The sequence below is a fragment of the Thrips palmi genome, unplaced genomic scaffold (genome assembly GCF_012932325.1).
Source record: "Thrips palmi isolate BJ-2018 unplaced genomic scaffold, TpBJ-2018v1 HiC_scaffold_18, whole genome shotgun sequence".
In the NCBI taxonomy this organism is placed as follows: Eukaryota; Metazoa; Arthropoda; class Insecta; order Thysanoptera; family Thripidae; genus Thrips; species Thrips palmi.
The window spans coordinates 6,824,776-6,852,605 of NW_023144627.1; the positions used below are offsets into that span (position 1 = coordinate 6,824,776).

General features: G+C 54.4%; 2 protein-coding genes across 2 annotated transcripts in view; both read left to right on the forward strand.

Annotated features, from left to right (window-relative positions):
- LOC117644655 (neural cell adhesion molecule 1-like) overlaps positions 1-16,612 on the forward strand; it is a 50,936-nt gene extending 34,324 nt beyond the window's left edge. Inside the window, exons 2-6 of the mRNA XM_034384267.1 lie at positions 3,319-3,472; positions 6,370-6,669; positions 9,964-10,358; positions 15,748-15,922; positions 16,305-16,612. Of these exons, the coding sequence (XP_034240158.1) occupies positions 3,319-3,472; positions 6,370-6,669; positions 9,964-10,358; positions 15,748-15,922; positions 16,305-16,612 (1,332 nt within the window). The remainder of the gene's footprint in view (positions 1-3,318; positions 3,473-6,369; positions 6,670-9,963; positions 10,359-15,747; positions 15,923-16,304) is intronic.
- Positions 16,613-17,394: 782 nt separating this feature from the next.
- Positions 17,395-20,564, forward strand: LOC117644498. The gene is made up of 2 exons (XM_034384020.1): positions 17,395-17,656; positions 18,794-20,564. Exons 1-2 carry the CDS (start codon positions 17,404-17,406, stop codon positions 18,856-18,858), a joined length of 318 nt encoding a protein of 105 aa, XP_034239911.1. The 5' UTR covers positions 17,395-17,403; the 3' UTR covers positions 18,859-20,564.
- Positions 20,565-27,830: the final 7,266 nt, after the last annotated feature.

The window sequence follows — 27,830 nt, forward strand, 5'->3', positions numbered from 1 at the left end:
CATTTTGACTGCCGAGAAAAAGAAAAAAAAATACAACAGAAAAAAAAAAAGCAAACTGGAAGATGAATGGATATCGTGTCGATATCTCGAATCTCTGCCTCGTTCGCTCACTCCATCTTCTGAAAAAAGGAGAGGTATGCTTCTTTTTTCTAATCCATACGAAACGGAGCGAGACGGGAAAGTGAAAAACGAAATGGAAATATTTACCGGTGCACGTGTCTTTTCAGAGCTGGTTGAATGCAGGAGGGAGAGGTGTCCCTCTTTCTGGCTTCGCTGGGGCGAGATCCGATTTAAAAACATGCCACTCTTAAAACCGAAGCGCAGCTCTACGCTTCATCCCAGCTGCAAGTCCTTTACGTCTTCCATCAGCTGCACCGCCATACTATCGAGAATTTTCACCCTAATCTGGAGAATCTCCATCACAATCTGGAGAATTTTCACCATAATCTGGAAAATTTTCATCACAATGTGGAGAATTTTCGTCTTAATCTGGAGAAATTTCACCATAATCTGAAAAATTTTCACCATAATCTGGCGAATTTTCACCACAATCTGGAAAATTTTCATCACAATGTGGAGAATTTTCACCATAATCTGGAAAAGTTTTAGCATAATCTGGAGAACTTTCACCGTAATCTGGTTCCACTGCAAGACTTTTAGAGTGTGCTTGGATTCGGCGCCACTTTGAGTCGTTTCCGCTGCAGATACTTCTTGTCACATTGCCGCGGCTTGTCGAAATCAGAATGCAGGGGTCTCCCCCTTCCCCCTCCTCCTCCTCAGTTTTCGTGCCGTTTGCCACTTCCCGGGCCCCGCCGAGGAGTTTGCTTCTAGATTTTCTCCCTTGCCTCCGCCCCGCCCCCCACTTTTCGCGTACGTGAGAATACTTTTCAATGAGCAAAGACTTTTCTGCGCGCAAGTTGGCAAGCCCGGCTCGGTTTCCCTCTGCGGTTAACCCTTGTCCCCTTTTTCCCGCCGCTTTGGGCCTCTGCCTGTTTTTCGCGCCCAGATTTGTATCTTCGCGTTGCTCTCAAAAATGTCACCCCACCACAAAAGAAAAAGAAAAAAACGTTTCGAGAAGACGACAACTAAAACACAGGACTCTTGACATGGCCGGTTGGGCAATATTTTCGTATTTTTGTGGAAACGTTCGTCGTCTGTGTTACAGTGATGCTGCGAGTCCAGTTTGAAATCCGTACAAAGCACACAACTCACATACTGTAACCATCCGGCCAGGCCGTGTCTTTTTCCTCTGTGTGTGTGTATGTATATATGTGTGTGTGTGTGTGTGTGTGTGTGTGTGTGTGTGTGTGTGTGTGTGTGTGTATGTCTGCGCAGTGGGTAAGGGAGTAAGGTTTGCGTGCCTTTGCCTCCCAAGAAGGGTGTTAGGTCAAGTACGTGCCAGCGTGTCCGTGTGTGCGTGTGTTTGTGTGTGTGTGTGCGTGGCAGCGTGGCGACGCAGAGAGTGGTAGATCAGGGTTGACAACCTCGGGGCGCGACACACAGAATATAAAAAATATATCGAGTGAGTACTTAGGGTGTGCCCGCTGGCAGGCTGCTGGCAGCGTGCGGGTCCGCTTGGGCTTCCCGCTCACGTGCACCATATCCGTCACACTCCGAGTGCCTGCTGCTCACCCCGCTCACCCCCTTCTCTCTCTCTCTCTCTCTCTTTCTCTCTCTCTCTCTCTCTCTCTCTCTCTCTTTTCCCCCCCCTCTCTCTCTCTCTCTCCCCTCTCCCCTCTCTCCTCCCCCTCCCTCTCTCTCCACTCCCCCCTTTTTTCCCTCCCCCCCCTTCCTTCCTCACTCCCTTCCTGGGCTTTTTTTCCTTCCCCCGGGCCCCCCCTTCCCCCCTTCCCCAGTCCCAGGCAAAAAAACCCGGGACCGTTCCCGGGCCCCCCGTTTGCCTGTTTTTTTACTTTAAAAAAACAAAGGGGTTAAAGCCTTTACCGGCAAAAATTTTTGCCCGGTTGGGCCCTTTTTCCCAAAAATTGAAAACGTTGACTCAGATTACCCCACAAAGAAAGAAAGAAAAAACTAAAACAAAAAAACACAGTTTCGGGGTTTTTTGGGGAAAATTTTTTCAAAATTTTTGTAAACTTTTCTTTAAAATGAGGGGAAAACCCAATAAACCCCCGGGCCAAAAAATAAAACCCGAAAATTTCCGGAAAAGGCTGCTTTTCCTTTTTTTTTATTGTGGTTTGGTTGTTGGGTTTTGTTTTGGTGTGTGTGGGTGTTTTTTGTAAAAAGCGCGCTGTGAAGGGAAAGGCGGTTGCTCCAAAGAAGGGTTTGGGGTAAAAAGTAGGGCCACGGTTTCCGTTCGGGTGTTGGGGGCCTGCCTGCGGGGTTTGTAGGACCCCGGGTGAAAACCCTCCCAACCCAAATTTAAAAACTATTGCGTGGTCCATTCGTTCAGCGCGTCTTTCCCGAAAGGTCCCCCAAAACCCGGGCAAACGTAAACAGCTAAAACCTCATTTTAAAATAATCAAATTCAGCTTAACCGCTATTCTCCTAACTTTCAAAAATCCCTGGCTCATCATTCTCCTCATTTTTTTATAAAATCTCCTTTTTCCTATTTCCCAAACCCCGCTTTTTTTGTTTTTATTTTCTTTCTCTTCGTTCGTCCCCCTCTTCTTTCTTTTCCCTTTCCTTTTCTTCCCCTTTTTGCCCTCTCTTTTTTCCCCAAAATCCCTTCCTTTTTCTCCCAAAAGTTCCCAGGGCCAACCTCGGGTTTTTTTTGGCCGGCCCAATTTTTGTTTTTGACTCTCCAGTTTTTTTAAAGACAAAATAGGCTAAAGGGTGCCGGGCCCGGCCGCTTTTTGAGCCCCCCCGCCGCACATCCATCCCGGCAGACCCCGGCATCCCATCAGCCTATGGCCGATCCGACACAGTGGGCCAGAAGACCGGTGGAGGCGGCCAAAAACCCGGACGCGTTTTGAGCTCCAGAGTCGCTAAATGGGACACGAACCGAGCGTGTGAACCCCAATGGATTGCTCTCCGAACGACGAATCCATCGGTGAGATCACTCGCACGGTTTGAGTCGCCCATTCAGCGACTCTGGAGCTCAAACCGCGCCCAAAATTTTGGTTGCCTCCACCGCGGCGTCCAAAGACGATCGCTCACATCCAACAAACATCAAAAACTCGCCGTGTTGTCATCTTGCGAAATGCTGACGCTGTGAAAAAGTCACTGTTCAGTTTGAAAAGTGACCTCTTTCATATTGAAATTTCTCGCCTCCCTCCCTTCATCCACAGCCTCGTCATTGTAAACCATGGTTTTCTGGTTCTCTTTGTCTGACGGTGTTGTTTGTGTTGTTTGTTGCAGCAACACCTGCTGCGCCAGGACGGCCCCGACGCGGCGGGCAAGCGCACCTTCGTCGTGAGGAACCTGTCGCCGTCGTCGGCGGGCGAGTACACCTGTGCAGCCGCCAACAGTGAGGGCTCGGGCCGGTCCGACCCGCTCAAGATCACCGTGCAGTGTGAGTACAGCCGACTCATTCCGTCGCTCTGTCTCTCTCGCACCCGCGGTGGGCCAGAAGACCGGTGGAGTCGGCCGAAACCCCGGACGCGTTTCGAGCTCCAGAGTCACTAAACAGGACTCGAACCGAACGTGTGACCCCACCAATGGATTGCTCTTCGAACGAGGAATCCGTTGGTGGGGTCACACGTTCGGTTCGAGTCCTGTTTAGCGACTCTGGAGCTCAAAACGCGTCTAGAGTTTTGGCCACCGCCACCGGTCTTCTGGCCCACTGTGAGACTCAGCCATAAACGAGTCAATAGCGGGGGCTAATCAAACGTCGGTTTTATGTTTTTCCTGCGAGCTGAACTATTGTTTCCCGCTGGCCTTTTTCGCATGCAGATTTTATGCCGCCCGATCGGTGGTCGTGCGAAAGGGGCGCAGGGGTGAGCCGACACTGGGGGAACAAGTGTCATCTCATTACCTCGTTTGGCCTCTCTCTCTCTCTCTCTCTCTCTCTCTCTCTCTCTCTCTCTCTCTCTCCTCTCTCTCTCTCTCTCTCTCTCTCTCTTGCCGGTAGTTTGCACAGGAGTTTACAGAGGGCATCCCCCTCGCACGGCTGCGGAGGGTCGCGGCGCCGCGCTGCAGCGGAGTGATTCGTTTTCTGGGAGGAACTCGCCAAAATGTTGATGAGTTTGTCCAAGAAAGACGGCAGGGCTGCGGCTCGCTGGCGGCTAGGCTCGCTACGGTCCGGTCGGGACGTGCCTGGCCGCGCTGGTCGCTCTGTCTCTCTCGCACTCACGGGGCGCTCCGCGGCGGTGCGAGAGAGACAGAGCGACGGCGCACGGCGAGGGGGAGCCAATGGCCCGATGCCCGCGAGGGGTTCTTTTCCTCCTGGGCCGCACGCGAGAGTGTGCGCAGAGGGGCGGGGCGGGGCGGCCGCTGGGGAGCGCCGCTCGTCTCTGCGGTGCCAGCCAGACGAAGCGCCTCAAAACTTTGCGGTGTGCGTGTCGCCCCTCGGCCAGCCCGGCGTGCCTGAGAAGGCCAAGGATGCCCTGCCCGCCCGGGTTGTGGCAGGACAAGGCCAGGAACGACACAGTGGGCCAGAAGGCCGGCGCAGGCGGCCCAAACTCCAGACGTGTTTTGAGCTCCAGTCGCTAAACAAGACTCGAATCGAACGTGTGACCCCACCAATGGATTCCTCGTTCGGAGAGCCATCCATTGGTGGGGTCACACGTTTGGTTCGAGTCCCATTTAGCGACTCTGGAGCTCAAAACGCGTCCAGGGTTTCGAAGCGTATGCCTGTGTGTGTTTTTCTTTTCTCTTTTTTGTCGCGTGGGCGCGTCTTGTCCGGCGGCCGGCCAGGCCATTCAGGCCGCACAGCATGCAGAGAAGCAACAAGGGAAGAGAGAGAGAGGGGAGAGAGAGGAGAGAGAGAGAGAGAGAGAGAGAGAGAGGGAGGGAGGGAGAGAGGGGGGGGACATGCATTCCCCTCACGCCGAGCTCGCTTTTGTTCAGAGAGAGATCGTTGATTGAAAGCTTTTGAATGTATATTGTTGTTGCGCGCGCCTACATCACTGCAAATACATTTTTCCCCTTACGCGTGCAGCGTGCGAGGGTGTGTTCTTTTCCACCAGGGAAAAGTGAGAGAGGGGGAAGGGGCAAAGAAATCCGATGTTAGCACTTGATTCCGGAGACAAAAAAAATAGAAAGAAACCAGTTAAGATTCGTGCGAGGCGGGGGTCAATGGTCCGCGCGCCTGGTGCTTGCACCGCATTGTAACCAGGGCGTCCACACTGCGGGTCACCCCGGGGAAAAGGGTAAAGGGTGTGCAAACAATCAGCCTGATTCCCGCAAGCGGTCTGGGGCGAGGCTCGCTGTGAATCCCAGCTTTCGCATCTCGCAGCTCGCCGGGCACAGTGGGCCAGAAGACCTGGAGGCGGCCCAAACTCTAGACGCGTTTTGAGCTCCAGAGTCGCTAGACACGACTCGCACCGAACGTGTGACCCCACCAATGAATTCCTCGTTCGGAGAGCAATCTATTGGTGGGGTCACACGTTCGGTTTGAGTCCCATTTAGCGACTCTAGAACTAAAAACGTGTCTAGAGTTTTGGCCGCCTCCGCCGGTCTTCTGGCCCACTGTGCAGTGTGTCCTCCAGCGTATCCTCTAATGTGCCCCCGTGCCCGGCGTCTCCCAGTGTACCGCCATCATGGCGTCCGTCAAGCCGTGATTGCGCTTCGCGGAAGCGAAGCAATTTCTCATCAACCGAGATTCTCCCTTGCTCCTGTCCGACTCATTTCCAAGTCAATGCCGCCTCGCCCCGCCGGCTTTTCGCACGTCTCGGGGCCAATAATTAGTGGATGCCTTTCTGGCCAGGGCAAGGACAGGCACGGCCAGGCAAGGCCAGCAGACTGATGCCGAGAGTCGTCTTCGTCGCTCTGCCTCTCTCGCACTCATGGGGCGTCCCGAAGAGGCGCGAGAGAGACAGAGCGACGAGAACGACTCTCGGAATCAGTCTGCTGGCAAGGCCGCCGCCGGACAGGGCCGGGCAGGGCTCGCGGTCGAAGACGACGGTCGCCGCGACGAAGGCCGTGAAAAATCCCCGTCCCTCACTTTCCTCCTTTCCACACAAATGAAACGAAAAATTTGTTTCTGCGTTATTTTTAAGAAAGAAACATGTGTGTTTTTTTGTTAATTTGTTTCTTCTGTGTAGGTTTTTTGTTTCGAAATCTGGTTTAATATAAATTTTTCTTGTTTTTTAAAAACTATTTTTTTTAAATTTTGTTGTTGTTTTTTTTTCAAATTTTTGTTGTGGTTTTTCCAAAAATTGTGTTTTTTTTATTTTTTTTGTTTTTGTCGTTGTTGTTGTTGTAGCTGCTGTTGTTGTGCTGACGGTGTGCCTCCCTCTGTCCCCGCAGACTCCCCGCGGTGCCGGGAGGGCTTCGTGAACCGGCGCATGGGCGCCATCAAGGCCCAGCCGGTGGAGGTGCGCTGCGAGGTGCTGGCCGAGCCCGTGGAGGACGTCCGCTTCTCGTGGACCTTCAACCGGAGCCGCGACGTGACGGCCGTGCCGCAGCACAAGGTGCTGTCCAACGGCACCGTGTCCTACCTGGTGTACACGCCCAACGCGGACGCCGACTTCGGCACGCTGGGCTGCTGGGCGTCCAACCGCATCGGCCGCCAGAGCACGCCCTGCTACGTGCACGTGGTCGCCGCTAGTAAGTACACCCCTACACTGTAATCCGCTCACAGTGGGCCAGAAGACCGGCGGAGGCGGGCAGAAACCCCAGACGCGTTTTTGAGCTCCAGAGTCGCTAAGCAAGACTCGAATCGAACGTGTGACCCGACCAATGGATTGCCCTCCGAACGAGGAATCCGTTGGTGGGGTCACACGTTCGGTCCGAGTCCTGTTTAGCGACTCTGGAGCTCAAAACGCGTCAAGACTTTTAGCCGCGCCCTCTGCGCGCGCCTGCGGAACGCCGCGTAGGCAAACCGCGGCGCTGCCGTGCGCCCAGCCTGCGTGGCTGCCTACGCGGCAGGCGCCTTGCCCCCTCTCTTTTGCCCCTTTCACTTTGTCCTCCTCGCTCTTCCTTCCTCTTCCTCTTCCCTCGCTACTCGTCTCTCTTGCTCTCTCCTTATTCTTCGCCCCCTTTTCCCCCCCTCCCTCCTCCTCCTGAGGGAGGTGTGTCAGTCCTGCCGTCCTTGGAGAAGTGTGGCTCCGTGTCGCGAGCTGCCTGCCTGCCTGCCCGCCGCGGCGATGGGACATTCATCATGTGCTCGTGTCTCCGTGTAGTGGTGGCTGCGGTGTGTGCGTGTGTGTGTGTGTGTGCGTGTGTGTGTGTGTGTGCGTGTGTGCGTGTGTGTGTGTTTGTGCGTGTGTGTGTGTGTGTGTTTGTGCGTGTGCGCACGCGTGCCTTTCGACCTCTGTGCGGTGGTGACCCGCGCGCGTGACAGACGCGTGTGTGTGTTTGTGTGTGTGGGGGGGGAGAGAGAGAGAGAGAGAGAGGGAGAGAGAGAGAGAGAGAGAGAGAGAGAGAGAGCGAAGATGGTGTATGTGCGTGCCAGCGTGCGTTAGAGAATATGAGTGTGTGCAGGCGTGAGTTTTTGTCGTCTGTGTGTTGCGTCGGTGTCGGTGCGAGGCGGGCCCGTCTTACATTAGTCGGACTTGGCTGACTTCAAATTAAGCTCCCCCACCCCCTTTTTTCCCCCCAGCCGTTCCCCCCGTCAGACAAAATGCATGCATACCAAACGCCCGGAATAAAATATAGAAAACAAAATGAAAAGTTTTCACTGAAAAGAGAGGAGAGAAGAGAAAAAAAATCCTTTGGGTCGGGCGGGTTTTGAACCCGGGGCTGCGGAGGAAGGGTGGTTCGTTTGAAGCGGCGATCTGAAAGACTGAGACTGCAAGGCGCGTGGATGCTGCCGCGCCGGGCGCCGCTCCGATGCCCCCACGATAAGCTGCAGGTGTTATTAACACAGCCCGTCTCTCTCGCACTCGCGGCCCGCTCCGTAGCGGTGCGAGGGAGACAGAGCGACGGAGCACTCTCTCTACTTCAAGGAGGGGGCGAGCGTGCATCACACGTGTGAGCTGGAGCCTGGCGCGGCTGTGTTGGCAAGCTCGCTCTCTCTCTCTCTCTCTCTCTCTCTCTCTCTCTCTCTCTCTCTCTCTCTCTCTCTCTCTCTCTCTCTCTCTCTCTCTCTCTCTCTCTCTCTGTGTACATGGGGGTGTGCGGTAGAATGCATTTTATTTGGACTCAGTGCCGTGTCGGCTCTGAGCGGCCCGGCGGGGGGAAATTACTTCGCTGCCGAAGTACGCAGAGACAGGCAGCCCGGCGAGTGAGGCCTGAGGCAACGAGTGAGGCTCACTGTTGCACGCAACCCGGGTGTAAAAAGTGCAGTCCTAAAACATTTCGTTAAAATTTTCGTTTGAACCGAACGTGTGACCCCACCAATGGATTCCTCGTTCGAAGAGCAACCCATTGGTGGGGTCACACGTTCTGTTGGAGTCCTGTTTAGCGACTCTGGAGCTCAAAACGCGTCTAGAGTTTCGGCCGACTCCACCGGTCTTCTGGCCCTCTGTGCGCGCTCCGCGGAGGCGAAGGAGTTCATCGAGCTGAAGTGTCATAGAGAGAAACAGCGGCCATAAAGTTGCAGCTTGGCGGTCCCGGCGCTGCTGAGGCTGCTGTTGCTGCTGATGATGGTGGTGGCGATGTTGGTGGCGGTGCGGTGAACACGGCGGGTGTGACGTCGTCAAATATATAACCGTATCCCTGTTGGCCTGAGTACCAGGGAGTACCATGGTACCCACACCCTAATGGGTGCGGCGCCATCCGTCAGGAGAGAGAGTGAGAGAGAGAGAGAGAGAGAGAGAGAGAGAGAGAGAGAGAGAGAAAAGCGGAGGGGTGTGTTTGTGTGGCGAGTGAGAGAGTTGTTGTTGTGAGGTTGGCACGCAACATGAGAATCACCAGGTATGGCTGTGCTACTGCTTGGTCCGAACATCTTTTCCTTCCTCCCCCCTAAAAAAAAAAACTTTTAAAAATACAAGTTTAAGGGAGAGTTGCTCGATCACTTTGGGCGCTGCTTTTTGGCTGCCATTCGGCTATAGTGGTCTGTGACCCGAGGAGCCTACCGCCAAATCCGCTGAGGCTGTGGCGGGAGCGCTTTCTGTGCGCGGCACGGCATGGCACGGCACGGCACGGCACGGCACGGCACGGCACGGCGCGGCACGGCACGACGCGGCACGGCCCCTTGAGGACGCCGACGTCGCAACACGCACACAATGGCTGTGCGCGGCACGGCGGCGCGGGCTATTTGAAATTTAAATGGGTTTGTTTTAATGTGTTTTCTTTGTGCTCGCTCGAACCCTTTCCTTTCCTTTCCCTCTGTCTGCCCCCCCCCCTCCCTCCAGGGCTACCTCCTCCCGCCCCCACCACCTGTTCTGCGCGTCCCGCCACCTGTTTACTCTACACCCCGCCACCTATCCAGCATCTGCCGAAGGTCCACCGCACAGTGGGCCAGAAGACCGGTGGAGGCGGCCAAAACTCGAGACGCGTTTTGAGCTTCAGAGTCGCTTCATGGGCCTCGAACCGAACGTGTGACTCCACCAATGGATTCCTCGTTCGGAGAGCAATCCATTGGTAGGGTCACTCGTTCGGTTCGAGTCCCATTGGGTGACTCTGGAGCTCAAAACGCGTCTGGATTTTTGGCCGCCTCCACCGGTCTTCTGGCCCACTGTGGGTCCTGTCCACCTTCCTATTGGCCATTCCCTTTACTTGGAGACTCGTCTCGTTCTCGCCCCCCTCCCCTCTGTTTTCGCAGCGACCCGATCGCGACCGCATACCAAAACAGTGGTGCAAACATGCTGGGGGCGGGCCGGGCCGGGGCGGCCCGAAGTTGCGACCGATAAAGTTACCCCTTCAAAGTGGCCCCGCCCCGCCCCGCCCCGCCCCGCCCCGCCCCGCCCCGCCACGTGGCCAATTTGTCTGCTGACACTTCCCTCCTCCCTGTTGCAGGGTCCCCGCAGCCCCCGGAGGCGTGCTCCGTGTGGAACCGGACTTCCCCTTCGTCGGGCGGCGCGGGCGGCGCGGCCGCCGAGGTGCAAGTCAAGTGCGTGGCGGGCGCCGACGGCGGCCTCCGCCAGCACTTCCTGCTCGAGGTGTTCGAGGCCCTGGACGAGGAGCCGTTCGCCTGGGACGACGACAAGAGCAACGAGATCACGGGCCACCTGCCCGGCCTGCCCGGCCCGCCCGGCCTCGCCAAGGAACACGACCTCGGGGAGCACGGATCCGGTTCCGGTTCCGGTTCCGGTGCTGGCGCCGGGTCCGGCGCGGGCTCCGGCTCCGGCTCGCCCCCGGGACACGGAACGGCCGGTCAGGAGCTGAGGGACGCCAGTGCCTCCAGAGGACAGGTAAGCATCGCTCAGCCTAACGGGGAGCAACAGCGGGCTACACTGCAAACTTCGGATTTCAATTAGTGGCTGCCTGGTTCCTACGCTGTAAAACAGTCAAAGTCGTTAAGTCAAATCCACGAAAAGTTACATTGGTTTTCTCCGTGACAAGTAAAATAACAGACCTCCTTTCAAAATTTTCACTCTCGTGCTCAGGCAGAAGAGCTGAAACTATTGTAGAGTTAGTCGATTTGAGTACACACTAAATGTCATTGGACTTTTTTTGTCCCACGGTTTATGCAATTTTAAGCACATCCGACGCTGATACAATTTTGTTCCCGTCTGGTGACACATTTTGTCCGGCGCCAGCTGCAACTTGTACTTTCACTAGACAATTTGTCCCGCCTGGCGGACACAAAATTGCATCACCACCGGATGTGCTTAAAATTGCATAAACCGTGGGACAAAAAAAGTCCCATGACATTTAGTGTGTAAACAGTAACTTTACAGCTAAAAAAGGTTTCAGTCTTTTTGACCCTTCCCGCAGACCTGAGCGAGCGGTTGGTTCACCGGTCATGATAGAGAATGCAACCCCACATTTTTCTTCGGCGTTCAGTGAACTCCGACCGAAAATCTCCCTAATTTTGATAAATCTGTGATTCTTTTGTTGTTGCGTCGTTTCGTTGTTGCTTTGTCCCGGCACTCCACCTGGCCCTGTCCGCGCTGCCCGCCAGGATGGCTCGTCTCCCGGCCCGGCCCGCAGTTTGATGGCCGGCCGATGTCGCCCCCGCAATACGCAATAGGGGCGTTATACGGTTTCGTCTGCCACACTGGTTCCGAGGATCGTTTTCGTCACTCCGTCTCCCTCGCACCTGCAAGCGCCCCGTCCAGGTGCGAGAGGGACAGAGCGACGACTCTCGCCGCGTGCTTTCGATGTGTCTCCATCGACGGCACACTGTCGCACTGTCGGACGAACACGGGACTGCTCGCATGCCGGCACATTTATCAAACGCCCCTCCCCCCTCCCCTTTTGCTCAGTCGAAAGAGGGGGGGGGGGAGCGTAGTTCGCAATGGCAGACTGTATTATCTGACTCATCGGTGAGGTGAAAATGAAAACAATGGAGAAGCAGGGGATTCAATGCATGCGTTCTGCTTTCAAAAATGCGTTCCGCACATTTTCCGCATGGCACCAAATTTTTGAATACTTTGAAAAATGAGTCTTTGGCTTTAGGGTCCTCGTCCTTGGCAGTGGCTTCGACAGAGGAATTCTATTTATCTCCGGCAAGTGCATAAAGACAGTCACCTTTTTTTGGGGGGGGGAGGGTGCTCTACAAACTGAAGTGTGTACTCAGTATGCATCTACAGGTGCATACTTATAAGTACACACTTACAGATGCATACCAAGCTGAGTACACATCTACAGATGCATACTTGGCACGTATGCATCTGTAGATGTGTACTCAGCCAAGTATGCATCTGTAGATGTGTACTTGATACTGGGCATTTATACGGTGACAAGTACACACCTACTAATGCATACTTGCCAAGTATGCACCTACAGATGCATACTTAACAGGTATGCATCTGTAGATGTGTACTCAGCTAGGTATGCATCTGTAGGTGTGTACTTATAAGTATGCATCTGTAGATGCATACTGAGTACACACTTCAGTTTGTAGAGTGCTTTTAAATGTGAAAATTTCTCCTTTTTTGTTGTTGTTCTTGTTGTAACTGCCAGTCTAGTGGCGTCTAGCGCCACGTTGAGTGGTGGACTAGTTTGCGAGCAGAACTTCCTCCTGCGGTGCCGAAACGACTGGAACCCAGTGGGAGGACCAAGCCAGGGCGAAGCCGTCTGATTCCGACTTGCTGAGGGAAATGATTTAGTGATGCAGGCTGGACAGGTGTCCAGTGTACCCACGCCTGTTAGGTCCGGCTTGGCTTGGCCGCCTTGGCAAGTTCTCCTCGTCCTCTCCCCCCCCCCTTTCCACTCCTCAAAGGTCAAAAGGGGGGGGGGGTGTCTTGTCTTGAGTCGGACAGTTTTGTGCCATTACGTTTCGACCACCCACGAAAGCATTGCATGTCGTGGCTTCGTACTGCAATCATGGCGGGAAAGGGAAAATTACTCTTCAATTTAAATAACAATTTTTTCAATTAATTTTTTTCGTATTTTCACTACTTGAAAGAAGTGTCTAGTTTAACTGAAAACGTTCCAAGACTATCGTAGACAGCAGGTCAAAACGTTGACCGCGAAAATTGAGAATGCTGTTCGATGATCAAATTAAGCAGCACACCTCTAAACTGTTCCCACCATTTTTCATTTCCGCTTTAGAGTGGCCTGTCTGTCCGCTTCGACTACTTACACTGCAGAAAATAACCACAACGAAAGTACACAAATTTCTGGCAAATTTTTTATCAGGAATTTAGTGTACTTTTCAAGTACAACAATTGTTGTACAAACACACTAAATGTCATGGGACTTTTTTTGTCCCACGGTTTATGCAATTTTAAGCACATCCGGTGGTGATGCAATTTTGTGTCCGCCAGGCGGGACAAACTGTCTAGTGAAAGTACAAGTTGCAGCTGGCGCCGGACAAAATGTGTCACCAGACGGGAACAAAATTGTATCAGCGTCGGATGTGCTTAAAATTGCATAAACCGTGGGACAAAAAAAGTCCCATGACATTTAGTGTGAAGTACAACGGAACCGGCATGACGAGTGCTGGGCAGTCCAGGGTTGGTTGTGGTTTGTACAATTCTCGTTGTACTTTCTACAGCCCCTGTTGTACTTTTATTGCACAGTTTTTATTGTACTTTTGTTGTACTATCCACACTTTTTCTTGCAGTGTAGCGGCCGTTTGATGCGCGTTGGCAGAGCAGCCGCATGCATCTGTGATGCCTTCATCCGTCGTTACGGCGCTCTCTCGACCTGCCCTCCTTTTCCAGGCTTTTCCAGGACTTTTTCCAGCGGCTTTTCCAGGGCGTTTCCAGGTCACGGCACGACAACAGCTTCACTTTGCAGCATTTCTCATACCGGTGGTTTGTCCGCTTTCGACAAAAGACCCACTTTTGCTTTTTGCTCGCGGCATTTCTCATCCTTGTGATTGTTGACGTGCCGTTGCTCTTTGGTTGTGTGTTCGTCTGCGCGTCGCTGTCTTACTGTAGCCGTGTTTTACCATCAGGGGACGGCCCGCATGTCTGTCTGTCTGTCTGTCTGTCTGTCTGTCTGTCTGTCTGTCTGTCTGTCTGTCTGTAAGCCCGCGGGGCGTCAGCTTGCTGCACTTCTGCGGTCGCTGCAGCGGGGCGACCCCTCAGAGCGCGACGCTCGGATGAATAGACTGAATAGGGAAGAACAAGGAGCGAATTCGGAGAGAGAGAGAGAGTGAGTGAGGGAGAGAGAGAGAGAGAGAGAGAGAGAGAGAGAGAGAGAGAGAGAGAGAGAGAGAGAGAGAGAGAGAGAGAGAGAGTGAGAGAGAGAGAGAGAGAGAGAGAGAGAGTGAGTGAGAGAGAGAGAGAGAGAGAGAGAGAGAGAGAGAGAGAGAGAGAGAGAGAGAGAGTGAGAGAGAGAGAGAGTGAGAGAGAGGGGGGGGGTACGAAAAAACACACGCAGTAGCGGAAGAAGTTGCAACAGCAGCGGGAAAGCAAACCGTTGCGGGGTGTAATATCACGCGGAAAGTTTTTATTGGTCGGCTTAGCTTTAGGCTTGAGCGTTCTTTCCGGCCGAGATGCGCTCTTGAGAGGATTGGAGGAGGGGAAAAGGGGGGGGGGTTGTTGTTGATTCTGACCCTGAACGCTTTCTCGTGGCTCCTCGCTTAAGGCAACAACTGTGAGATGTCCCGTTGCAGAGAAAGGGAAAAAATTGGGGTCAAGGAGGGCTTTGTAGACAGGCCGCAGAGTGGGAGCCGCGTGGAAAGCGCGTGGCGCGATCGTGGAAAAAAAGAAAAAAAATGGTTGTTTCGGCCGGAATTTGGGGTGAGTGTGGGCCTTGCCTCGGGTTTGTGGGCTGGAAAGCGGGCAAAGTTTTTATTGGGGCGGGAAGATGGCGGAGCCGCCAGTTATGGCAGGTCACCTGCGGACTGATTCCGAGAGCCGCTTTCGTCGCTCTGTCTCTCTCGCACCCGTACGGGACGCCCCATGAGTGCGAGGGAGACAGAAGACCGGTGGAGGCAGGCTTAATTTCGGACGTGTTGTGAGCTTCAGAGTCGCTAAATAGGACTCGAATCGAACGTGTGACCCCGCTAATGGCTTCCTTGTTCGGAGAGCAATCCATTGGTGGGGTCACACGTTCGGTTCCAGGCCTGTTTAGCGACTCTGGAGCTCGAAACGCGTCTGAAATTTTGGCCGCCTCCACCGGTCTTCTGGCCTACTGTGCGTTGTTCGGGTACGGAGGCACGGAGGGCGGCCCCTGGTGTATATTCAGGCGGTCGCGTCAAAGCCCCCGAAATAAACTTGCAACATGCTTTGCCCATTTGAAAACGTAGGCAACCTTCAGGACGCCTAACTCCTGTCCCTCTCGCCGGCAACTTCGCGCACGCGTCACTCCCCGCCCCCCTCCCTTCCCCTTTCTACCCGCCTTGTCCAAAACTCATTTAGGGCGTAAGGTCAGGCACGTAGCGTCCCTTGGCTGGTCAAACAGAGAGAGACGGCGAATAGGAGGGGGTGCAGGGGAGGAAGGGGGAGAAGCGCGGGAGGGGAGGAAAAAGAGCTGGTCGGGAGGATGAGGGGTGGGGAAGGGGTGGACGAGAAGCGCAGGAGGGGAGGGGAAGTTTTGCAAGGAAGTCTGCGGCGCACAGTGGGCCAGAAAACCGGTGGAGGCGGTCAAAATCCTACGCGTTTCAAGCTCTAGAGTCGCTTATGCGACTCGAAGCGAACGTGTGACCCCACCAATGGATTGCTCTTTGAACGAGGATTCCATTGGTGTGGTCACACGCTCGGTTCAAGTCCCATTTAGCGACTCTGGAGCTCAAAACGCGTCTGAAGTTTTGGCCGCCTGCGCCGGTCTTCTGGCCCACTGTGTGGCAGCCTAGCCTGGGCCAAGCCGTGCCTTCCAGACGGAGTCCCAGACGCAGGCCTGCCACCCTCGGCCTATGTATGAGTGCGATAACGCGCAGGGACACTGTGGCCAGGCCGCGGTTGGCAGTGGCGTGGCGGTGGGGGAGAAACGGCATGTGTGTGCGTTTTGTAGGGTTGGCAGCGGGCGGTGGAAGGGGAGGAGGAGGCCGGCGGGCTGAAATCTGCGAGCGAATGCATTTGCCGCTCTATTATATTGCAGGAGCCGCCGGCAGCGTCGTTCGATTCCACGCAACTCCGGGTTCAAATCCCGCTACAAACATTTTTTTTTACAGAATATTTAAGATCTTATCTTAATTTAATGAAAAGAAATGCTTTACGGTTTTGTTTTTATTTTTTTCAGCCTATTCTGCGCTTGACGGCTGGAGAACCCTCCTGGACGCTGGAGTCGAACAAGCTGGAGCCGGGGCGGCGGTACGAGATCATGCTCTTCGCCGTCAACGACAAGGGCAGCAGCGAGCCGCCGGTGCGGCTCTTCGCAGTGGCGCCGCACAGCGCGGAGCTCATCAACGGCGTCGGTGAGTACGAGGCGCAGCACAGTGGGCCAGAAGGCCGGTGGAGGCGGACAAAACTTCAGACGCGTTTTCAGCTCCAGAGTCGCTACATGGGACTCGAACCGAACGTGTGACCCCGCCAATGGATTGCTCTCCGAACGAGGAATCCGTTGGTGGGGTCACACGTTCGTTTTGAGTCCCATTTAGCGACGCTGCAGCTCAAAACGCGTCTAGAGTTTTGGCCACCTTCACCGCACTGTACGCCAGTGTCGATAGGGTTGCCAACCTCAGTCTGCCCTCTGAGCCCTTTCCGGGCATCTGGTAGGCAGGCTGAGGTTGGCAACCCTGGTGCATCGTGGGGGTTTGGGCTCCTGTGTGGCGACACTGACGCGCGTTTTTGCCGCAGAGCTGCGCGGCAACATGCTGAGCCCGCACCCGGTGGACCCGCTGGCGTCCGGGTCGAGCGGCGCGGGCATCGCCCACCAGACGGCCCCCGTGGCCGTGGTGCTGGGGGCGCTCGTGGCCTGCGCCGTGCTCATCCTGGCCGCCGTGGCGCTGGCCGTCACCCTGGTGGTGTGCCGGCGGCGGCGCGAGGCGGCCCGCGAGGCCGAGGAGGCCCGGCGCAGGGACGACTTCCGGGAGGCGGTGCGCGGCAGCCAGGTTCGTGTCCTCCTTCTCTCTACTTCTCTTACCGCAGTGTACGTCCAAGTGTGATACAGTCTCAACTTTCTTTCACTCGTGACCCGTGACACAGTGGGCCAGAAAACCGGTGGAGACGGCCAAAACTCCACACGCGTCTTGAGCTCCAGAGTCGCTAAATGGGACTCGAACCGAACGTGTGACCCCTTTAATGGATTCCTCGTTCAGAGAGCAATCCAGTGGTGGGGTCACACGTTCGGTCCGAGTCCCATTTAGCGGGTCCGGACCTCGAAACGTGTCAAGAATTTTGGCCGCCTCCACCGGTTTTCTGACAATTGTAAGAGTGAGACATTTTGGTTCACGCTAAAGAGTGTGAGACTGTCGCCCACACTTGGATTTGCAGAGTATTGTTCCTTTAACTTTATTTTCGTTTTATTTCACTATGTTTCTATGATTTCAATTCAGATTGTTTTGTTTTGCCTCTCTTTATTTTGTTAAATTTCACTTTATTTCGTTTTATTTCTCTCCGTTTCGCTTCACTTTTTCGTTCCGCTGTGCTATAACCGTGACTACGGCCCGGTCCTCCGTCCCCCCAGCAGGTGGTGGTGGGCTCGCTGAAGCGGCAGCCGGTGACGCCGGGCGAGGAGGACCAGTTCGGCATCCTGGTGACGGCCACGTCGCCCAACTCGTCCGTCGTCGGCATCCGGGAGGGCCAGCAGCAGCAGCAGGCACAGCAGCAGGGCACGCTGGCCCGCCAGCACCCGCCCGCCGTGGGCGCGGCCGCCGCGGCGCGGTCCCTCGGCGCCCCCGTCGGCGGCGCGGCCCCGCCCATGGGGCACCCCATGATGCACCCCATGGCCCACCCCATGGGCCACCCCACGGCGCAGAGCCCCCACTACCCCATGGGCTACGCCACGCTCGGACACGCCCCCCACCACACCACCATGCACCCCGACGACCCGCGGAGACAAGTCCGCGCCCACGAGGACCCCGCGGGGGGCACCGTCGTCCCCATGGGGCCCCCCAAGGGGCAGGGCATGCCGCCCCCCATGGGGCCCCCCATGACCACCATCATCGGCAGCGGGGGCGGCGTCCTCAATAGAATACGGAACAACAATGGTGAGTCTCTCTGCGGCCTTGCTAGCGTCTTACGCCATGAGGAAGACACGTCGGTTTTCTCGTGGGGTCCCAGAAGACCGGTGGAGGCGGTCGAAATCCCGGACGCGTTTTGAGCCCCAGAGTCGCTAACTGGGACTCGAACCGAGCGTGTGACCCCACCAATTGATTGCTCTCCGAACGAGGAATCCATTGGTGGGGTCACGCGTTCGGTTCGAGTACCATTTAGACACGCTGGAGCTCAAAACGCGTCCGGGGTTTCGACCGCCTCCACCGGTCTTCTGGCCCACTGTGCCTGTCTAGCATGCTCCAGTTTATTCCTCTTGGTGCTGCCCCTATGCCTGCCGCCGCGGCGAGGCCTTGCTGCCCGTGGCCATGTGCTCCTGCCCTTGCATATTGACGAAGGCGGAGCAGTGCGGGGCGGGGCGGGGCGGGGCGGGGCGGGGCGGAGGCTGGCTGGAAGTTCGGCTCGGCCTCCTGTCGGATGGCCGGCCGGCCTGATCTAAATTCAAGGAAATGTGATGAAATTGGCGACCGTGGCGGCCTGGGGCTTGGGCCTGGGGCTTGGGTCTAGGGCCTACGGCAGCCTGCCGCCAGGGGTTGCCTGGGCCAAGGCCCTGGCCGCGCCTGGCGGAGGGGGTATATGAGGCGTGCTAGTGACGGGGTGTATCATACTGAGCGGTGGGGCGGGTGGGGTTGCATCGGCGCGTTTGCCGTGACGTGGTTTGTGGCCGGGAGGGTGGGCCGGCCGTTTGGCCGGGCTGCATGTGCGGCTCTACCAGACTGATTCCAACCCGCGGGTTTCGCGCCCCTGCTGGGCGCCCCATGAGTGCGAGAGAGACGGAGCGAATCTGGTCAGCCTGCTGGGCCGAGGGCGAGCTGAGGCTGGTCATCTCGCCTTTGCGGAGCTCAGGCATAAAATCAACGTCCGACTGATGGCGAGTTTGGGCCGTCAGGGGGAGTATTCCCCTCTGGTTGATGTCGCAAGGCAACGGGTGGACTCGCTGTCGCAACTTGAAATTTTGTTCTAACGCCTTGGGTTGGCAATAGTACCTCTACTGGTATCACGTCTAAAGTCTCGGGGGGTGAACGCTGTGTTTCCTGTTCTTGTCTGACCTGGATTCTCACTCCCTGTTGCAGACCCTGACCTCATCATATCGAGGGCCGAGGTAGTTCTCAAACCGCTCAACACGTCGAGATGTTGACCCTCCGGCAGCCAGCAGTGCTTCGAGAGGATCGATTGCTAGAATCGAGCCTAGGGACCACTGCTGCTGCTGCCGCGGTCGGGGGGCGGCGGGGGCGTCGGACTGCCCCCGCGCCGCCGGCTGCGTGGGACGAGCCCTCCATGCGGCTCCTTCCCAGAGAGGACAACATTGGACTTTACAGTGCTGAGACACAGGAAGTGCTGCCCAGCTTCGAAGACTGACAGTGATTTAGGAATTTGTGAATTGTTTCTAAAGGTGACTGGACTCTAGTTAGAGCAAAGCCTCCATGGTGGTGTGCGAGGTCTTTGGTTTCTGAAGCAACCGTACAGGTTTGCTTGACCAGCCTTGAGTGCAGACGTGTCATTCTTGAGAAAGACGTAAATTGAAGTGACGGATAGTCAAATAATATTACTTATAATTACTTTAAAGTATTTAATGTACTTTACAAAAAATAGCATTTATAAATGTTGGCGTTGACCAAGTTCACGCATTCATTCTACAACTTGTGCAATGTTCCTTGTATGCCTGTTATTTATTGCTAGTCTGTATCAAACACAATGTTTACATTCTGCCTTGTAAAATGCACTTCTGCAGTGGGCGTGGCATTTTATGTTTTAGCTAATTGGTTGTGTTTGTAACTAGTTCAAATTTTTATGGGATGGGCTGTTGTCTTTTTATCCAGTATTTGGGTTGAAAGGAGAAGTCATGGAAGTCTTTGTATTTTGGCAAGGACATTTGTTTCTATCCTAGTCATTTTGAGTAAGTGGTATGAATGTTGTGTCTGAGGCAGATAATATTAATTTGAACTTTGTTACGCACTTGAGTTGTACTCTAAGCATTCCTATTTAATGCGTATGGATGTGCCACGTAACAAATGTCATGCATGTGCCTTTAAGTCTTTTTGTTTTGTTAATGCCAGAGATATTAATAATTTTATCATATAACGTTTACCTTGTCTCACCCAGTATGAGCCATGGTTTAGAAATCTTACAAAAAACAAATATCACTGAGAAAAATGTTACTGTATAAGCTTGTCAATGAAATGTCACCCAGGTACGATTCATTCATTGTTTCTATCATCTCACTGATAGCTTTTTAAGTTACCTTTTCTATGTATTGAAAGCCATGATTTTATGTTCCATGGATCCGATTATTTTAAGAGTCTTAGGCCAACACCTTATGAACTTTATCATAACAATAGCTTATTCCCCCTTGCATTTGCCATCCGTCCTTTTTGCCAGACCAATTCGTTATTTTTTTCTGCATGACGTAATGTGTACAATACACCTAGAAAAGTTAAAAACCCAAGAAGTTGCCACTTTGAACTTAATCTAATGTTGCACTGGACTGGTGCTTAAATGTATATTTAAATTATTATGGAATGTTAATTTTTTTAATTTGTACAGATATTGTCTTATCTTTGCTGAAATGTTTGAGCTTTTTAACCCTTTTTTTTTCAAATTCGTTTATTGTAGCGTTCACTGTACATATCCCTCCAATAGCTTGAGGGTCTATTGACTGAAAGGAAAGTGAAACCAGTTGGCACAGTCAAGGAAAAAGTAAATCACAGATGAGGCTGCCCTTGCTTTGTTCAATATTGGCGGACCCCGATCGGCACAAGCAACTCCCCGTATTTCTTGTGCAAAATACCAGATTTTGTAAATTATTTTTTTAAATGAAAACGAATAAAGAATTGTACAGATCAAGAACGGCCTTCATTTACCTTGCCCTCAAAGACCCAACCAACCAAGACAGGGCAAGTGGGAGGGGAGATGGTACACTGGAGGGGGAAGTGCAACCGGGAGCGCGCGGAAGGCTGACCAGTGGAGGGGGTGTACTATAGTGGGTGGGGGTAGTCTGTCACGTCATCAAACTTTTCAAAAACCGACTCATTGCGGTCAACGCTCCGATTCACATAACCAGGGCCACACAGAGGGACAGAAAACCTTCCAAGATCGCTGCCTGCCTGATAGTCGGAAACTCTCTGGCGATACAAGCAGAGGGATTCCAGCGCATACTACCCACGTATTTCTTCCTCTAGCCGCAGCCCCCTTTCCCCGCCGTACAGCGTGCTGCATCGGGACCGCCGCCCCGCCCGCGCGTATCGCGCAGCTCACATAAACATTGATTTGAGGCACAATTTCCGACGCACCGCTCAATTTTCCGGCCATTTCCCTTCTTCAGGGCTGAGTGCCGTGCCATGCCGTGCCGCAGCAAAGAATTCTCAGCGTCGCCATGCAGCTCGACGCGTCCTTCCTACACGCAGTCGCAGTCTCTCTCTCTCTCTCTCTCTCTCTCTCTCTCTCTCTCTCGCTCTCTCTCTCTCTCTCTCTCGGGTGCCTTCCGCTGCTCCCTTCCTCGCACATCCCAACGTTTTAGCCACCCAAGAACGCTCGGCCAAGAATCTCCACATCGGCCTTACTTTACGGCTGATTTCTCGCGAGCTAGGTGTATCCGTGAAGTGAGGATGTATTCCTGTTCCGTTTTGATCATCCCAAAAGGGACCGAGTCTCGGGTTTCCCCTCGCGAAAGACCAAGTTGTGATAAAACGCAAAAAAGTACGGGCACGTGCCGCCGCGGCGGGGATTCGAACCCGAACCCGTTTTGCGAGGCCAGACTACTGATGCAATTTTTGCCCCGTCAACCATACTCTACAACTATGTTATCGGAAACGTGACTCTCCATAGACGCAAGTCACACCAACACGTCTCCTGCGCACACAACCCCCTTCTCTCTCTCTCTCTCTCTCTCTCTCTCTCTCTCTCTCTCTCTCTCTCTCTCTCTCTCTCTCTCTCACGCCCTCAGAGCCTCGACGCATATTGTAATGGACGGCGTACTGCCTCCCAGAGGGCAGCCTCCGCTTCGCTCCGGCCGGGAATAGAACCTCCGACCTGATTCCTCTGCTGAGTGCAGCGTTGCGTGCTCTATCTCTGTCTCCAGCGCTCACCCCGGCGAGAGTGCGACGGAGATAGCCTCACTCCCATCCACGGCTGCATTGATGCCCGAGCCGTGTATCGGCGTGGTTCGATCCCTCCCGTCCCACGTTGTGCTTGCGGTCGGAGACCCGCCACTGGAGAGAGAGAGAGAGAGAGAGAGAGAGAGAGAGAGAGAGAGAGAAAGAGAGGAAGAGGACGCGTGGACACTGACATGCACTGCTCAATACCTCCTGACCAGTGTTGCCACACAAGGAGGCAAAAATTCCCACGATGCACCGGTGTCGAAAGGGTTGCCAACCTCAGCCTGCCTACTAACCAAGTGTGTCCGACAGTTAATAGCCAAAATACTGCCCAGTCCCAGGAGGCAGGCTGAGGTTGGCAACCCTTTCGACACTGGTGTACCGCGGGAATTTTCGCCTACTTATGTGGGAGCACAAGCAGCTATGAGTGGCAACACTGTAAGCAGCCGTCGGCTGCTGCTCCAAACAAAACACAGCGCGGGACGAGGGGAGAAAGAACTGGCGGTATAACTCGTGTTATTGCAACTGTAAGCAGTTCTGCAGATTGCAGCATCCCGACAAGGATCTTGACTGCGTCGCCGTCGCCCTCCCGATCGGATGGACAGACAGACAGACAGACAGCCAGACAGTCAGCCGGACAGACAAACAGACAGACAGACAGACAGACAGACAGGCGGGCAATGATGATACGAGGCCTTACGACGGTCGCCTACGGGGCCGGAGGTCGCATACGGAGATGCGAGGAGGGGAGCGTCAGAAAAACACACCCGAATGAAACATGGTGCCTCTTTTTTGTGTGTTCTCGGCCGACGCCGCCGCCTCGGATGAATCGCAGTAGTGGCACTATGACTTTCCCGGAGGCACATCGGGGACCGATAAAGATGATGCATTCTGACATTTCTGGCGTGAGGGTGTGGGAGCTTGGCTGGGATGCAGCCACGATGACAGGCCCAGGCCAGGCTCAGCGACACGCACTGAATGTTAGGGAAAATTTTGTAAAATCCCAGACGCGTTTAGGGCTCCATAGTCGCTAAACGGGACTCGAACCGAACGTGTGACCCCACCAATGGATTGCTCTCCGGACGAGGAATCCATTGGTGGGGTCACACGTTCGGTTCGAGTCCCATTCAGCGACTCTGGGGCTCAAAACGCATCCGGGACTATGACCGCCTCCACCGGTCTTCTGGCAAATCCACTGTGCGGCCGCCGTGGTTCGCGCGACGCGCCGCGAGTCATAGCGACGTAATTCGTTCGGCCGCCTCGCCGCCGCGCCCCACTCCCCGCATTTTTTGGCGCGCCAACAGTGTGGTGGCACCACTGCTCCACTCTTCTTGGCTTCCAGGCTCCAGCACTCGTTCAGTGTGACACGTCGCGTCGTCCCACCTCGCCGCTCGCCGTGTTATTGTGCCCCCCCCTCTCTCTCTCTCTCTCTCTCTCTCTCTCTCTCCGAGGGCGAGGCCACCCCAGTGTACACACACGCTTTATTTTCCCGCCCATTTATTTTTCACGGCACTGTAATGTCTGGGCGTTGGCAAGCCTGCTGATCCGGGCCGCGATAGGCGTCGCTGTGGTGTCAGCCCTGTCGCGCTTCTTTCATGGCCAGAGTGTCCTCTGTAAGCGATTCCGTATCTCGCCATCGCTTGTATGAGGCCGCCCCTCGGGCCGCCCCGGACGACGGCCTGGTGGACGCCCCGCGCGACGCCTGGAGAGACGCAAACTCCAGACGCGTTTTGAGCTCCAGAGTCGCTAAATGGGACTCGAACCGAACGTGTGACCCCACCAATGGATTCCTCGTGCAGAGAGCAATCCATTGGTGGGGTCACACGTTCGGTTCGAGTCCCATTTAGCGACTCTGGAGCTCAAAACGCGTCTGGAGTTTTGGCCGCCGGCGCTAGTTCTCTGTCCCTCCGTGCGTTGGCTGCCGGTGGCTGAAGTCGGAGGAGGATGAAATGGAAGTATGGAAAAATGAAAAGCAAGACCACCACACGAATAAAGCATCGACCGTCGTGCCAAATTCATACCAGTGCCTTTTAGCGGAAATGGGCCGCGGCATGGCGTGGCGGGGCGTGGCGGGGCTTGGCGGGGCGGGGTGGGGCGGGCACAGTGAACGGTACTTGTGAAGGCGGCCCAACCACCTTATGTGGCCTTTGTCAAGACAAAAAAATTACAACTGGCTTTAAAAATTCAAAATATTTCTTTTAGTAATTTCCGCGGTAATTTTCCTATAATTTTCCTAAAAAAATACCAACCACTCCTCTTAATGTTTGTGACGCAATTGTTTGAAGTGAATGCCGATTGGATGGACGCTAGGCCAGCCCGTGGCACAGTGTGACGGATGCCCCAAAACGGGGACAAAATTCATTTTTTCAAGTATGAGGTACAGAGAAAGTGACTAGCGCATGTTGTAGACAAGAGACTTATCTGCAAAACGCCGTTTGAATTTTGTCGATGCTCCCAACAGGAGAGCGTAGCCGTGGCTTCGAAATCAGCGCTTTGAGAGCGCTGCCGAGGCGAGCTCGCCAGCAGTGTAACATTGCTCGTATTTGAGACTGCGTACAGGGCAAACGAATCATGCTAGCAGCAAACCGAGAAGTGTACTGGAAAGGGTGTTTCATTCTCTTCAATTTGGCTGTATAGAACAGCCATTATTGCCTCAACATCGCTTGAAAATCGCGTCCATACAATATGATAGAAAAAACGACAAAAGTTATAAAAAGTTGCAATTTCTCTTTGAGTTTCAAACCGAGTCCCGCCGAGTCCCGCGGTAATTTTGGTGTTAACTTGAAGATTAGACCTTCCTCTACAGGAACAAGTTTAGTTTGGGCGCTAATATGCGCTACCCGACGCTCCGGGAGCATTTAAATATAGGACATGGCAGCGTGTCGCTGTCTAAGGTGAGGCGTTTTCACGCTTTCAGACACGTTCACCACACCCCTGGCGCCATGAAATGAATGTTTGACTTTACTAAACTAATGGCCACGCCCAAGAGTAAGGGAATTCTCCGAAAAAAAATTTTTTTTGGGATTCCTAACCTCAAATCCATCTAGAGCTAACGACTACAGCAAGTAAAATTGTACGTCGTGCTATGCCAAAACTGTGTGCTCCTGATGAAAACTACTTTCATATTCGACTTCAGTGACCTCAATATTGTGTGTGGACTAAATTTTGAAAATATACACTTCAAAATATTTTTTTTAGTGTGATATTTAGAAAAGAACACTTTGAACAGCAATATTGATTCTAAATTCTTGTTCAGCGCTCTTCAAAACCCTGGTATACGAATTTGGGTGTAAACTGATCAAACGGTTTCATGTTTATTAATTTTGTCCCTTTTCTGGTGAATCCGTCACACTGTGCGTGGTCCAGCCCGTGCTCCTGACGAGATGCCGGTGGCTGTCTGCTGTCTCCAGGGGAGTGCACTGCAATGTCCCGCATCAGTTAGTCAGCGGCAGTCTTCGCGCGAAAAGGGGGAAAGGGAATGGCGATGACTGCGGTGACCTGATTTGCAGCAGACTCGTTCCGAGCTAGGGGGTATGCACTCGCGTAATAGTCGGTTCACTCTATCTGTAATAGCACGCGTAATAATACGCGTAATAGTCGCGTAATAGCCGAAATTGTCAAAAAAAAATTCAATTTTGGTGTGTTTTAGGCCGTTTTTAGCTAAATTCCGATTAATTTGTGGCGTAATAGAGCGTAATAGTCGGTACACAGGTTCAGAGAGCGCATACCCCCTCGGTTCCGAGCGTCCTTCTCCCACTCCTGACGCGTCCCGTATGAGTGCGAGGGAGACAGAGCGACGACAACGACTTTCGGAATCAGCCCACTGTGCACTTCGTGAGCCGAGACGAAACTCTCCATGATGTTCCCATGTTGCTCGCTGGCGCACACTAATGTAGGCGCCGCCGGTTCCACTCCTCCGCCTCCTCGCCTGGAGTTTCCCACATCCGACGAGCCGATCGAAATGTTGCATCCAGAATCAATTACTAGTGGCGTGGCTGCTCCTTTAACCTTTACAGGGGGAAGAGAGAGAGAGAGAGAGAGAGAGAGAGAGAGAGAGAGAGAGAGCAGAGAGAGAGAGAGAGAGACGGAGCACCTGGCTGCAGATCCCATGACCGACTCGCGGTAGCCTCCAAGTTGGTCTCAAGTCGGGGAACTCTGTAATGCAAGCAAAACCCGGCTAGCTTGTCGGACACGGCCCCGACCCAGTGTGGCACTGGACACAGTGGGCCCGAAGACCGGTGGAGGCGGCCAAAATTCCAGACGCGTTTTGAGCTCCAGAGTTAGGCCTGGGCGATAATCAATTAATATGGCGTGTTGAACGTCCGATTTTAAACCTGTTACGTGGTCGGAATCGAAGGATGAGAGATAACGATGATCGAGATCGATTAGATGACATCGGAATTAGCCATGCAGTTCAGAATTGAGGGAAGAGTTTGAAATTTTCAGAAGGCACGAGAGAGAAGCGTAGACCTGGTTGCCCATGGTTTTCCGATCCCATGACGACATGACGAGTATTCCTTTAGTTGGTCAATCAATAAGTCGGTTTCGCCGAAATCGTATTTCAGCATAACGTGTAGCGTTTGTCGAACACGGTCCCCGAACTGCTAGATCGACACCAATGGATTATTTTATTCATGGGCCAGATACGTGGACGCCAAAATCCAGACCGTTTATCCAGAGTCGCGAAATGGGGCTCAAACAGAACGTGTGACACCACCAGTGAATTCCTCGTTCGGAGAGCAATCCATTGGTCGGGTCACACGTTCGGTTCGAGACCCATTTAGCGACTCTGGAGCTCAAAACGCGTCTGGAATTTCGGCCGTCAGCGTGTTATTTAGGTTCCGTTTTTGACAGTGGTTTTATTATGCAGACTCACGCCACGCGAGCCGCGGCAGCAGACACGCCGTATTTCAGGAATTCCGCCTCTTCACCGTCGTTTTTTCCAAATTTTGCCATATTGTCGTCGTCGTGGTCGGAGAGATGAGATGAGGGAAAGGAGTTTTCGCTGTGGCATAAAAGAGATGCATAGCAGGTAAGCTGGAATGTTTTGAAGCGTGGTGGTTGGGGGAGCGGGGCTGGGGGAGGGGACTAGCTCCGCAGGTGTGGGAAGTAGGGGGAGGGGGAAATTTGCGAGGGGAGGGGGAGGGGGAGGCGAAGATTCAAACTGCCAACAGGGGCCTCGAAGGAACCGTCCATCACAACCAGACCCACTACCACCAAGTTCGGCGGTACACAGCACCGTGTCATGTTTTTAGCTGCCCTGCCCTGCCCTGCCCTGCCCCGCCCTGCCCCGCCCTGCCCTGCCCTGCGCCCTGCCCTGCCCCGCCCTGCCCCGCCCTGCCCTGCCGCCTGCCCTGCCCTGCCCGCCCTGCCCGCCTGCCCTGCCCCGCCCTGCCCTGCCCCTGCCCTGCCCTGCCCTGCCCCGCCTGCCCTGCCCTGCCCTGCCCTGCCCTGCCCCGCCCTGCCCCGCCCTGCCCTGCCCTGCCCTACCCCGCTGGGCCGTGGCGGATAGGCCGCTGGCCTGGCTGAAGGCAGGTCAGTAGAAATGGGGGGGAGCGGGAGAGAAGGGTGAGAAAGGGGGGAGGAGGACTAATGATTGGTAAGGGATGAGAAGCATGGGGAGAGCAATCCATTGGTGGGGTCACACGTTCGGTACGTGTCCCATTAAGCGACTCTGGAGCTCAAAACGCGTCTGGAGTTTTGGCCGCCTCCACTGGCCCACTGCGCGACGCGCAGCCGCAGTCAGTGCCCGAGGCATGGCCAAGGCTTGCCCAAGGCCCGCCATCCATACACATGTGTCAACGGAATGACTCCTTAAATGGTGCTCGTGGAGAGAATGCGCGCAGCGCGACTCGGGGCGCGGAGGGGGGAGGGGGGCATTACGTTTGGCGCGCGAATTTCAAACGCTACCCGGGGCTGGGCTGCACGACGCCACCGGCCCGCGGTCCATTATGTAAAAGACCAAGGAGAGGAGGGAGGGGTGGAGGTAGGCGGGGGAGGGGGAGGCAGTCTCCAC

Excerpts from the sequence above, each read along its gene's own strand:
- LOC117644498 (XM_034384020.1), top strand. The coding sequence starts at position 17,404 with ATGGGCCACCCCACGGCGCAGAGCCCCCACTACCCCATGGGCTACGCC. Across the intron at positions 17,657-18,793 it reads TAGAATACGGAACAACAATG|ACCCTGACCTCATCATATCG; the intron begins GTGAGTCTCTCT and ends TCCCTGTTGCAG.